The sequence below is a fragment of the Kogia breviceps genome, chromosome 19 (assembly GCF_026419965.1).
Source record: "Kogia breviceps isolate mKogBre1 chromosome 19, mKogBre1 haplotype 1, whole genome shotgun sequence".
NCBI classification, from domain to species: Eukaryota; Metazoa; Chordata; class Mammalia; order Artiodactyla; family Physeteridae; genus Kogia; species Kogia breviceps.
The window spans coordinates 56,092,134-56,105,609 of record NC_081328.1 but is presented as its reverse complement, the minus strand read 5'-3'; the positions used below and the strand labels follow the sequence as shown (position 1 = coordinate 56,105,609).

Sequence of the window (13,476 nt, the reverse complement as noted above, 5' to 3'; positions counted from 1 at the left end):
TACAAGATTCGAGTATGGGTTGGTTTAGAAAACCATTCTAGTTTCAAGAAGCTCAAAGTAACTCCTAGACCGTCATCTCAAAACAATATGCAAAAAGTCTCAGCGGTTGGGTTCTTCCCTATTTTGCAAACGAGCAACGGAAAGTCGAAGAGCTGAAGCAGCCTAGGGCCACGTAAGCCCTGGCACCCTCCCCAGGTCCTGCGCTAAGAGGTTTACAAGCAAATGCAACGCTGGGCTATAGGGCTTCCTGCTGAGCGGTCTCACCACCCACTTCACAGACAGCTAGGGTCGCTGATGCCATGCTGTGTCCTCCTGCACCTGCAGACCCTTTTGCTTCTGATCTAGAGGGGTCTGCGTCCAGGCAACGAGGGCAACCACAGAGGGCGAGAGGGGAGCGGGCAGGAGAGGGCGCACAGCCTGGGGGCAGGCAGCCCGCTCTAGGCTCGTCTGCTTCCCCGATGGAACTTGGAGGGTTTTGCAGAATCACTGCTGGTCAAGTCCTACCTCAGCCCCAGGTTGCCATGACCAAGTCCAGAAACTGTCAGCCGAGGGAAGGCTTCTTAATGGCTCTGCATCTTCCCTGTCACGGCCAGTCTGGGGCTATGTGGTCATATGATGCTTGGTCCATCCCTGGAGACCATACGTTGTAGAAACGGAAGTCGGGTCTTGGTCTCTGCACCGCTGATCACTTCTCTTAGGGATAAGGGAGGCCCCCTAGTGGCAGAAGATGCTGTCCGGAGCGGCTGGCTGGCACGAGGCTGACGGCTTTTGGAGACCTGGGTCTGTGCACCCCGACCTGAAGGGGTGGGAGACGCCTCCTTCTGGGGAGGCTACCCAGGCACCAGCCTCCAGAGAGGTAAGGAGACTCTCCCTGCTTGAAAAAGCAAAACAAAAGAAAACAAGGCGAGCAGGTAAGAAGGGCTACCAAGAAGATGCAACATGTTTGCAGAAGATAAAGTTAGCTTTGAAATTCGGACGGACAGGGTGTCCTCTGGAGAGGAAATGTCTTCAGCTGTGATTCATGTGTAAATTTGCCAACCTCCTTCCTATGTTGATATAAACAAGAACGCCATCATCAGCCTCCTCAGAGGGGAAAAGAAGGGCAAATACGAGTTCTCCAGAATCCATCCGTCCTCCTGAGAGCAAGCCATTTCGCTGGCTGTTGGATTCTGGAAGTGGCGCCTGGTAACACCCAATGAATGTCGTGCACACGGCAGCCGCCACTTATGGAATCTCTGTTTCTGTTACTGAGCCATAGCGTCAGTGGCTCGAACCCGCGGGCCTGGGCTCCCATCTCCTGGATGTCTGAGTACACCCTAGATCTGTTGACAATAGATTTCCCAAGTCCCCCACTTCCTGCCCTCTCCAGAAGGAAACAAAACAGCCTCCTGTGGTGAGAGGCTTGGCTTCCTTCAGGGTTGGAAGAAGTGAGGGTTTTGAGTTACGACTTCTCTTCCTGTTTGGAAGGAGCCTGCTGTCACCGCGCTGGCTGGGGACCCGGCAGGGCCTGTCACGAGAGCACGGAAGCAGCAGGTGTGGGAGGGGCCCCACCCTCGCTGGCACCCTTTCAGAGCCGGGAAACTTGGGGGGACAGCTGTTTACCGCTCCAACAGATGTTTCTCTTTTTTTTTTTTTTTTTTTTTTTTAGCTCCATGGAAACTTTGAATCACGTAAGCGCCTTTCCAGTGATGTGTATCGGTCATGATTCATACCGAGGCGGCCTTACGTTTCCAGCCCAAAGCCACCGACTTGCCAAGGGTGCCGGCCATTTATTTCTACCAAACCTTGTCCTTGGGAACCCTGAACTAGGTGTTTCCATTCTGGAGGGTGATTCTTTTTATTTTTTTATTTTTGGGGGGGCCACGCCACTTGGCTTGCAGGATCTTAGCTCCGCGACCAGGGCTCGAACCCGTGCCCCCTGCAGTGGAAGCGCGGAGTTGGCGGGTGATTCCTGCATTGATGACTTGCTCGGTCTGAGTGCGGTGGCACGGAGTCAGAGGGGATCTGTGTTTGGAGGGAAGGCCGTGCCCAGTTCTGGAGAAATCACACGGAGACGCCCTGACGTGAGAGAGAGTCGACTGCATGCTGAAGAAGCCGTTTTTCAAAGAGATCCAAGGATCACCACCGATCTGTGTCAGGCTCCCTGGGAATATTTCCAAAACATGCAGATCCCAGGCCCCATCTTGACCCTGAGGGGTGGGGCTCAGACGGGGGCCAGCCTCCTGGGTGGGTGACCCCTGCTGTCACAGAGGGACCCGCACTTACAAGGACCCTGTGCTTGCTTTAAAGCACACGTGCTGTGGCCACCTTGAAATTCTTAATTTTTTTTTTTGTGTGTGTGGGGGGTAGTAATTAAAAGAAAATAGCATTTTAAGAAATTTATTTTGGGACTTCCCTGGTGACGCAGTGGTTAAGAATCCACCTGCCAAGACAGGGGACACGGGTTCGAGCCCTGGTCCGGGAAGATCCCACATGCCACGGAGCAACTAAGCCCGTGCGCCGCAACTACTGAGCCTGTAAGCCACAACTACTGAGCCCACGTGCCACAACTACTGAAACCCACGCGCCTAGAGCCTGTGCTCCGCAACAAGAGAAGCCACCGCAATGAGAAGCCCACGCACCGCAACGAAGAGCAGCCCCCGCTCGCTGCAGCTAGAGAAAGCCCGCGCGCAGCAACAAAGACCCAACGCAGCCAAAGATAAATAAATGAATAAAAATTTTTTTAAAAAAGGAAATTTATTTTGCTGAAGTAGAGTTGATGTACAATGTTGGGTTAATTTCTGCTGCACAGCAGAGTGATTGGGTTATACACATATATACGTTCTTTTTCATATTCTTTTCCGTTATGGTTTGTCACAGGGTATTTAGTATAATTCCTTGTGCTATACAGTTGAAATTCTTAATTTTTGGACAAGGTTTCTCTCATTCTCATCTTGCACTGGACCCTGCAGATGACATGGCTAGTACTGGGCCTAGGAACCCAAGCAGAGCTTGTAGCCCACCCCGATTAATTGACTAGCAAAAGACCCCCTTTCACACAGGCTCCGGGGAGTTGGATGGTGCAGACCACAGGCCTGTGTCTGTGTTTGGGGCTGGGCTGGGTGTCAGAGGGTGGGTTTGACAGGTGGTGAGGAACAGGGACCACGACAAAGAAAGTAATGCCGAGACTTCCTTGGCGGTCCAGTGGTTAAGACTCTGCGCCTCCAGTGGAACTAAGATCCCGCATGCCGCGCAGCGCGGCCAAAAAAAAAAGAAAAAAGAAAGTAATGCTTTCCAGGGATCCTCTAGCATGGTTTTCTTATTTGTAAGCCCTGCCCCCCTTTCCCAGGTGCTGTTTCACCCCAACAGTGGGGCGGCCGGCGAGGACGGAGCCCTTCAGACCGTCCGCCTGGAGCGGTACAAGGCCTTCTTCGTCACCGGTGAGTCACCGAGGGGCCCTGTCCCAGCCGGACTCTCGCTCAGGCCTCCAGGGTGACGTGGGCTGCCCCCTTTCAGGGTGTCTCAGCATCTCTGATGGTGCCGCCCCAAACCCGGGCCCAGGGGGAGGGCTCCACACACAAGGGCCCCGCCCAGGCCCTTTGCACCTACAGGTGCGCTCATAATAAGGCCTTTCTGCTGTTCGCCTAGATCTCCAGCCAGCTCAGAGCTGGTCCAGCACATCCACACTGTGCACTTGTTCACGTGGAAAACATTTCATCGCATGCTTATGCTTTCAATGCGAGTCTGGCTGAGCATTAGGTGGGAGCTTAGAGATGTTTTGAAGCAAGAGACTGTTTCAGAAAATAGATTGTGAGAGATCCATTTAGCAAAGCCAAGTCTCTCTCCTTCTTGGCTCACCCTGTGGTCGTCTTAAGCGTATATTTTAGAAAGGGGGTAGCGGGTCAGCATGGCTCTCGAAGTCTTGCAATGGCTTTTTGCTTCCAGATGGATTCGGACTCCCTCCACCCTGGGTCCCTGTACTTTGCTAGTCTTAGTTCTCCAAGAGCGACGGTCCTTTTCCTTGGCCTCCAGATTAAAATCCCTCTCGGCTTTTAAGGCCACCTGGATTGTAGAACTCCTTCTCGTCTTCCCAGCTGGGGAGGAGATGGAGAACTCCGGTAGTTACCATATTCCGCCGTATACGCCAGTCATTCAGGTACAGCTTTTATTTCTTCTAGTAGCTTTAAGCTCTCTAAACTCAGTCTCTGTAAGCTCTTTGATCGTTTTGTCTTGACATGCTTGGCACAGAATCCTGCATCTGGTAGGAACCCTAACACTTTCTTTTAATGAATGAAAAACAAGCTCCCCCCACGCCACCCCCCCAAAAAAAACCCTCACCCAAATCTGGGATCTGATGTGGATTCCAATTTGATTCAGTCATTTTTTTTAAACTCAATTTCTTTTTTTAAAATGAATTTATTTATTTAGTTTTGGTTGCGCTGGGTCTTCGTTGCTGCGTGCGGGCTTTCTCTAGCTGCGGCGAGCGGGCTTCTCATTGCAGTGGCTTCTCTTGTTGCGGAGCACGGGCTTTAAGCGCACAGGCTTCAGTAGTTGTGGCTTGCGAGCTGTAGAGCGCAGGCTCAGTAGTTGTGGCGCACGGGCTTAGTTGCTCCGCGGCATGTGGGATCTTCCCGGACCAGGGCTCGAACCTGTGTCCCCTGAGTTGGCAGGCGGATTCTTAACCACTGCGCCACCAGGGAAGTCCTGATTCAGTTATTTAAGGTTAGGGCTTTCCAAAGAATTATATAATAAAGAACAAAAATTTATTTGCCCTGAGGGTGAATAAGTGACCCCAAAGAAAATGTGGCATAAAAACCAAACAAGTTCGAGTTCATCACTTGAAAGATATTGAAGATGCCACAAGAATCTTTGACTTTCCAGGACCTAAAATGCAAACCAGTGAGATGTTTGTTATTCTTTCAGATGGAAAGTGTCCAGATTACAGCCCTTACATTGCACTATCTCAGAGGTATGGTTTCTCCAGGCTGAGTTAATTTCAGAAGTCATAACCCAGCCAGAAAGCCCTTGTCATCACAATGCTGGGATCATAAACACTACTATGAAGTAATAGGACTGTTTGAAACGATCACAGTCAGACAGGAATTATGATACCCAGGGGAGGTCTGTTCTTCTGAGGCATCACCAAACTCCCAGGAAAGTTAGCAAGGGAGGAATTGAAATCTCAAGGGACAGGATGTGAATAGGATGAAATAGGATGAGGCCCGGCTGGGCTCTGATTCGTCCTTTTCCCACCCCCGTCCCTGGAAATCTGCATATGCGAATTACATAAAACTGCTTTGGGATACGTGAGGTGAACTGACATCTACTGCATTAGATTAGACAAAGATGTGTGTGTCCCTCTATGATGAGGGTGTGATTTTTGAGATCGTGAACTAGTCTGTTTCAGTGTGTGGCCTAGAATTAAGTGATCTTATTATCTTTTCCTTTTTCACAAGAGTAATTGAGGGAAACTTTACACACAGTGAAAGCCACAGACCTAAAGGGCACCATTTGATGAGTTACTATAAATGTATATACTTGCATAAGGATCCTCTTAGTGCTGTGAATTACATCGACTGGTTTTCAAATGTTAGGTCAACTTTACACTCCTGGATAAACTCAGTTGTGACGTATTCTTCTTTTTATATATTGATGGATTTGCTTTGCCGAGATTTTGTCTGTAATTTTCCTTTCCTGCAATGTCTGTGTCGGGGTTAGGTATCAGGGTTTTGCTAACCTTGGGAAATGAGTTGGGAAGTGTTCCTTTCTCTGTTTTCTGGAAGGGGCTATAGGAGATTGGTATTGTTTCTTTCATGTCTGATTGAATTCATCTGTGAAACTCTTTGGACCTGGAGGTTTCTTGATGGAAAAGTTCTTGGTTATCAATTTAATTTCTTTAATAGGTATAGGGCTATTCAGATTTTTAATTTCTTCTTGTGTCAGCTTTTGTAAGTTGTTAAGATAATTTGTCCATTTCATGTGAGTTGTCAAATTTACTGGCCTAAAATTGTTCATAATGTTTCCTTTCCATAATATTTTGTTCATAATATTTGTTCATAATATTTCCTTTCCTTTCCTTTTCCATAATATTATCCTTTTAATTAATCTTTAATGGAGCAACTTTTAGCTGTGTTAATTTCCTTTACTGTTTTCTATGTCATGATTCCTGCCTTTATTTCCATTCCTTCTTTACTTACTTTACTCTCCTTATTCTAGTTTACTAAAGAGGACATTTATATAATTAATTTCAAACCTTTCTCATGTTCAAATATAAGCATTTATAGCTACAGTTTTCCCTTTAAGCATTGCTTTATCTGTATCTCCCAAATTCTACGTTTTACTTTCATTATCTAGTTGGAAGTATTTTCTAGTATCTTGTCTAATTTCTTCCTTGACTCATAGGTCATTTAGGAAGCTGCTGCTTAATTTCCAAATTCTGGGGGCCTTTTTAGCTCTCTTATCTTTGTCATTTCTAATTTAATTTTATTGTGTTCACAAAACATACTCTGGAAGTCTTCAATCTTTTGAAACTTACTGAGACTTACTTTATGGCCTTGCAGATGATCTGTCTTGGTGAACACCCCATGTGGAAGTGAAGCAAATGTGTATTCTGCAGTTCTTGTGTATAATGTTCCATAAATTTCAGTCAGGTGGAGGTGCTGATAGTTGTTTAGATCATTTATATCCCTCCCGGCTGTTTGTCTAGTTGTTCTATCAGTTATTGAGAGAAGCGTTTTAAAAATCTCCATTTAGGATGTAGATTGTCTATATTTCCCTTCAGTTTTGTCTTCCTTAAAAACGGACTCTGGATCCTTGTGAAGTATCCCTCGTTATCTTGGTACTGCATATCGTGAAGTATGTTTTGTCTAATGTTAACATAGCCGCTCCAGTTTCCTGTGCTTACTGTTTGTGTGATGTATCTATTTTGTTCCTTTCAACTCAACTGCTTTTCTATTTAAAATGCGTCTCTGTAGGCAGGAAAGAAAGGAATCTTGCTTTTTCATGCAGTTTGATAAGGCTCTGCTTTGTAACTGGAGAGTTTTGACCATTTGCTTTTCTCTATATAAGATCATTTCATCAACAAATAGAGGTGGTTTTACTTTTTCCTCCCCAGTCTGGATGCCTCCTGTTTCTGGTTCTTGCCTAATTTCTCTGGCTAGAACCTCCAGTACAATGTTGAATACCAGTGGTGACAGTGGACGTTCATGTCTCGTTCATGATCTTAGGGAGAAAGCTTTCAGTCTTTCCTCACTAAGTATGATGTTAGCTCTGGGTTTCTCACAGATAATTTTTATCAGGTTGAGGAAGTTCCTTTTTATTCCTAGTTTCTTGAGTGTTTGTATCATGACATAGTGTGGGATTTTGTCAAATGCTTTTTTTGCATCTATTGAGATGATCATTTTTTTGGTCTTTTGTTTGATGAATATACATTGCTTTACACTGACTGATTTTCATATGTTGAACCAACCTTGCATCCGCGGGATAAATCCCACTTGGACATGGTGTATAATCCTTTTAATAAGCTGCTGGAATCCGTTTGCTAGTATTTACCGAGGTTTTTTCGTATCTCTGTTGTCTGCAAGCCAAGGAAGAGAACCCTCGCCAGAAACCACATTTTCAAGAACCTTTTGATCTTGGACTTCCAGCCTCCAGAGCTGTGAGAAGATAACTTTCTATTATTTTGTTTTTTGTTTTTTGTTTCTGTGGTATGCAGGCCTCTCACTGTCGTGGCCTCTCCCGTTGCGGAGCACAGGCTCCGGACGCGCAGGCTCAGCGGCCATGGCTCACGGGCCCAGCCGCTCCGCGGCACGTGGGATCCTCCCGGACCGGGGCGCGAACCCGCGGCCCCTGCATCGGCAGGCGGACTCTCAACCACTGCGCCACCAGGGAAGCCCCTATTCTTATTTCTGTAACAGTGTTTTTGATCACTGGCGTTTATTTTTTTCTTTTTTCTTAGGATTTTCATCTAAAAGATGACTCCCACCCCCATGGCGGTTTTAACTCTTAGACTCATGTACACTGAGCCTCCCACCACTTGTTAATCACAGTTTGGGTTTTCCTACCAGGGCACTGGTTCCCAGAGGTGTCTGCTTGTGGGTTTCTGCTCTGGTATGCTGTGAATCTCTGTATTCACCTGTCTGTCTCCAGTTTGGGGAGCAGAGGTTTGCCCTGTGACCTCACTTCTCTGATGGATCTAAGAAGAGTCATTGCCTTTTTAGTTTTGTTCAGCTTTTTACTTGTTAGGATGGAGGGCTGACTTCCAAAGCTCCAAATGCTGGACCAGAAACTAGAAGTTTCCTATTGAGTAGTTTTTAAAAACTGGACATTGTGTGTGATGCGTTGTAGAGATTCTGACTTTCACTCTGAGGCGTGTTGACTTTGGTTCTCATGGGCAGTTAATTACTGCCTAATCCCCTTAAACTTAAGGAGGCTTGATTTTATGCTTTGTCAGAACTGGGCTTTGTTGGATTTTATCCTTAATTTTAGGTAAATGCCTTCATTCCGGGATACAGTCTTTACTCCTAGCATGAACCTTTTGGGACTTCAGTGGAAAATATGAAGTGTTTATGAAGCCTTTCTAACTTAACAGAATTCACACTCTAAATTCTACCTTCCCTGCACTGGGTGGCACAGAAATGCGTGCTGAGCTCTTCAGACCTGTGGCTGTTGCTAGAATCTGTGCATGCCCAGTTCAGGGGTCAGCCAAGGTTTTGAAGGGAGTTTATTTGCAGATTTTAAGCCTTCCCCTCTCCAGCTCTCTCCTTCCCAGGATTTTGCCCACCAGTTTTCATCTGGGGTGGCAGCTCTGAACTCTGTCCCCTGACACCTCATGCCGAAGAGACCGCAGCCCCGCTCCACGCTGCTCTGACTGGGTGGGTAGGGGCGTGTCCCCAGGGGAAAACACTTAAACCCAGACCCCACCCTGTGCGGCCTCCTGCCTTCAAAAATCAGATTCCTTTCTGCCTGCACGGATGAGTTTCTGGTGCCTTCGGTTGGTGGTTTCTTTTCCGTATGTGGCCTAGAACTTACAATTGTCACGTATGGGAGGCTGAGTTGTATGTGAGCTGCTCCACTGTCTCCTTAAGTGGAAGCCTTTAGTTTTTATAAGAGGAGTGTCAGTCCCCACCTTCGCTCGACTGATTTTGCCAAGGCGCAGGTCACCTCTGTTTGCCGGCAAAGAAGAGCCAACTTCAACTCCCAACACTAGGCAGCGACTCTTACTCTCTGTTGGACAAACTGAAATCCGTCCCAGGAGGAGCGGCGTCCCCAGAGGGCTTCCGAAAGGCTGCGTGGTCTACCGGCTCTTCCCTCGGCTTTTCACGTTTTCTCTTTCTGCGCAGAATGAAAGCTGCGTCCGCGCGGGGTGGGGCTGTGGCTCCTTCGTGGGGACTTGCTTTTACTGAGTTGCACTTGGGCTTCGGGCTCTCGGCGTGTAGCTGACAACAGAAGGGTGTCAGCTGCACCGTCCTCCTCACCCCACAGCCGTGCTTTTCGTAAGGATGCTCTCGAGCGTCCCATCCCGCACGGCGCCCTGTAGGAGGAGCCGGTGGAAGAAATCCTCTCTCGGCTCAGGGCTCCGCTTCCCCGAGCGGCTGGTGAACGTCTGCCTCGCGCACGTTTCCCTGCGAAGGAGACCAGACGCAAAGCAAGTGTCCAGGATTGCCTGGGTGTCCCAGCGCCGTCCTCGGCCTCAGTTCCTTCTGTCGAGAGAATCATACTGTGTTCATGCCTGTCAGACGCCTTAACTACTTTTTGTACGGAAAAGGGGCCGGGGCGGGGGGGCGGGAAGCCATCCGAACCCCGAACAGCCGAGGAGGCTGCCGTCCGCTGCAAACGTTTCCGCCACGCGTCTTCGGGGACCGCGGTACCAGCCAGGTTCTCGGTCAGACGAGAAAGTGCACCGCGGCTCTCGGGGTTCCCCGGCCTCCGTGCCTCGTTCGCCCGATTGGGTGCGTCCTGTGGACTCTTTCCGGAGACGCGCCTCGCTCGCTGCCGGGGCGGAGGGGAAAGAGGCGCGCGGCTCGGGGCCTTAGCGGCTCTGGGGGCGAGTGCGCCCGAGCAGGTCCAGGCGCTGCCGGACGACGGAGCGTCTGGCCGGGGTGCCCGAGGCACGGGGAGCGGTCACGGGGCGCCGGGCCTGACGGGGCGTCCGCTGTCACCCGCTGCAGGTGGGGCCAGAGCCTGCGACGGCAGCGTCGGCCCCGAGCGGCGCCACGAGCCTCCGCTCATCTTCAACCTGGACGGCGACGCCGCGGAAGCCGCGCCGCTGGAGCCGGGCAGCGCCGAGTACCGGAGGGTGCTGCCCGAGGCCAGAGCGGCCCTCTCGGGGCTCCTCGAGGACGTCGCCGGCGACAACGTCTCGCGGGCGGACTACGGGCAGGACCCGTCCGTGGCGCCCTGCTGCAGCGCCCGCCACGCCGCCTGCCGCTGCCAGGCCGCGTGAGCGACGCCCCGGCAAGCGCGGCGGGCGGCCCCCCCCCGTCCCGAGCGCGGCTTTGCCCGCCTCGCAAATAAGCCTCGGAAGTCTGTTCGGAAGCCACCACCCCGGGCCCCCCGCTGTCCCTCCCGCGCGCCGGCTTGAGGGCACGCCGAGCCCGAGCCGTAAGAACGGGCCCCTGGGCTTTGGGGTCAGGAGTCAGGCCAGGGCCACGCCCCGGCTTTGGAACCCGGGCAGTTGTTTCACCGGACTCGCCAGCTGACCTTGAGGATGGAACGGGCCATACGTGCACGTGCCTGCCTGGCGCGTGACGTGACACCAGGCGGGCACTCGAGACGTTTTAGTTGCCTCTTTTTTTTTTTTTTTGTAAATGCACCCAGTGTTGCCGGTCATTTGAGCAGAGGCTCACCCCGGCTGGCGTCTAGAGCAGCACCCCCCCGTCTTTCAGGGGCGCACGGGTCGCCTGGGAGCTCGTGAGCGCGCGCGGACTCTGACCAGGTAGGCTGGGGGCCCGAGGTGCTCCGCGCCTAGGAAGCTCCCCGGGGCGGGGGGGTGCGCTGTGCGCAGCGCGGGGGACGCGGAGCTGACGAGGTGAGAGCTGCTTCCAGGTCGCCAGCGGCAGGGCCCACGGAAGTCCGCGGCCCTGCCCACCTGCCGTCACCCCGTGCGACAGGTCAGACGGCTGTGTTTTAAAGATTTTAGGGATGCTTCCTGCTTTCAGAAACCACAAAGAAGTAAAGTTGTAAAGCCTCAAAAGTGCATTGCCAAGGTTTTATTATCGGTGTCCTAAATGGGACTGAAAGGTCATAAATGATTTACTCCAATCACTGCAAAAACCTTCTGCCTGGCTAAAATAGCCCCTCTCTCTCTCTATGTCACATACAAGAAACACAGTTCAGAGAGATTCTCCCGGAAGTACACGTTTACGCAGCACACGCTTTCGAAAGGATGCTCTTTGTAATATAAAATTAGGGTTATAGACCGAGATGGTGCGTCCACGTGGACGCTCTGGCTGGGACACACTTTCAACGACGGCGGGCTGTGGATTCGCAGCGGCTCCCGCACCCACCGGCCACCGGGGCCGGGACGAGCCTGCCGGGCAGCCGGCCGCGCCCCGGCCTCCTGACCCCCTCTCTGCTCACGCAGCCGCGTGCCTTGCATCCACCTTCCTGGTCGCCTCCAAAACCGCCTGGCAGGGTGGCCCTGCTGCTCGCTCATCACGACTGCTTCGTTTTGCCCTTCTGATCGCCGCGGCACAAGATTACCTACCGAAATCAAAACAGAACAGCCTCACTCTTTCCGGGAGGGGGCTGACGGGCAGGCTGCGGCGTCAGCAGGCCTGGGCCCACGCGGGGTCGGGGGTGGGGGGGCAGGCTGGGCCCGGCAGAGCTCCCCCACCTGTCTGTCCACAGGCCGACCCTCGCGTGTGGTCACGGAGGAGTCACCCGTCTTCTTTAGGGGTAGACGAGGTGGCAGTTTCAGAAAATACTTTTTGTAAAAATACACGTGTGTATTGGTATGTATATGGGTTGCTTTTTTTTTTTTTTTTTTAAGGCTCATCTTACTTGTAAACACAGACTGCTAAATCACCATGAAAAAGTCAGTAAATACCCTTGGTCCCAAGAGTAAGACGAATGTCAGAACATATGCAGAATTGTCAAGGTTGGCTTGTTACCGAAACCAAAGCTACTCCCTTCCTGAATACAGCATCTTTCTAAGGGACCAGAAAAGGTCGATTCTCTTTTCTCTCATTGTGCTTGGAGCCGAGTAAATCCCAAGGAGATGAGAGGGATCATACCCAGGTCAGTGTCCGTATATTTTTAAAAGAAGACCAGCAGTGATGACCCAGCGAGCCCCTCGGGAGATTTTATCCGAGCAAACCTAGGCTCGTGTCCGGGAGAAGCTGAGACCCCAAGATCCGTCGGGATCCCGGAAGGAGTTAAGGAATGTGGGTGGAGAGGAGGATTCTGGACAGGTGTTTGCAACAGGCAGGACAGTTCAGAACAGAGGCAGAGAGAGGAAGTTGTTCAGCACCTCCAGTGGACTGTTATTGCCAACGAGGACATGACTGATATGGTCCCCGTTTTGCGAGAACATCCCAGGGGCACCCAGGCCCCGGTCCTTGTGCGCCGAGATGCAGAAGCCCACCGGCTACCCCACTGCTCTGCCTGCAGGCGTGAGGGCGGGGCTGGGGTCTGACGGTCTCCGAGACCCCTCCCACCGGCTCTGCACTGCTCTGAAATTGCTGGGGCCTAGCGACCGTTCTGGGGAAGCTCGTTCAGTGACTGAGTCTCCCTGGCAGGAAGCCTTGCTTCCACATAAATAAAAATAGACGCAGTTTAAACCGACTTCCACTCATCTGGTCCTTACGAGGGAGGCAGGACGAATGGCTGGCACCGAATAAGCAAACAGGCCTTTCATTTTAGTGCTAGTTCTTAAGCAGCTCCGTTTTTGGTTTTGTTTTTTTTTTTCCAGCTCCAAATGATCTGCATGGTGTACGTATTATTTGATACAGGTTTTCTCTGGCAAGGGATCACCTTCTGGATGCCGATATCCAAATTCTGTAAATATAAGAGGTTTCTAGGTCTACTCTGATTACAGTTAAGTATCTAGGAATCTAATAATCTTTTATGGCAGTCACAGACTTTTACCACAATTGCTGATTCCATTAGATTCCACACGTATACCCACTGCATCTGACCTGCTCTGGTTCCCGGAAGATACAACTTCAGATACATGACCACCAACTTTTGCGGGGGACAGAAAAGCTCCCGCTATGGCGAGTAGGGGCGAGAGAGCCCCCAAGCAAAACAACTCGTCTCTTGGGAGGCCTACTGGGAGACGTCTGTAAATGCATAATTAGTATTTTTTAAGAATGACTGCTTTCCACCCCTCAAATGTAAACTTTACTGGTTGGCACTGTATTTGACAATCTGTCTATTAAAAGCCAGAAATGCTGATCTCAAGCTGCAGCCCACAGAGCCTTTTGGGAAGTCAGGAACACGGCCCTGCAGGCCTGCACGAAGGGCCCTACAGCAGCTTTTGTTTTTCTTTTACTA

The 13,476-nt window shown here is 50.8% G+C and overlaps 2 protein-coding genes across 13 annotated transcripts in view; one reads left to right on the top strand and one right to left on the bottom strand.

Moving 5' to 3' along the window:
• The window catches only part of ARSG (arylsulfatase G), a 164,519-nt gene that overhangs the window by 105,150 nt on the left and 45,893 nt on the right, over window positions 1-13,476 (top strand). For 5 of the 11 annotated variants that reach the window (XR_010838173.1, XR_010838172.1, XR_010838174.1 and 2 more), the window contains one exon: window positions 3,329-3,419. Coding sequence is in view for 8 of the 11 variants with exons in the window: in XM_067021164.1 (XP_066877265.1) it covers window positions 3,329-3,419 (91 nt within the window). In the remaining 3 variants the exon portion in view is untranslated. Of the gene's footprint in view, window positions 1-3,328; window positions 3,420-3,924; window positions 4,164-10,148; window positions 11,177-13,476 lie in introns of those variants that run through there. The other 6 variants (XM_059048537.2, XM_059048538.2, XM_067021162.1 and 3 more) reach the window with 3 other exon arrangements.
• Window positions 11,175-13,476, bottom strand: part of WIPI1 (WD repeat domain, phosphoinositide interacting 1) — a 27,555-nt gene continuing 25,253 nt past the window's right edge. For both annotated transcript variants that reach the window (XM_059048547.2, XM_067021171.1), the window contains exon 13: window positions 11,175-11,682. In XM_059048547.2, coding sequence (XP_058904530.1) covers window positions 11,635-11,682 — 48 coding nt within the window. In that variant the 3' untranslated portion in view covers window positions 11,175-11,634. The remainder of the gene's footprint in view (window positions 11,683-13,476) is intronic.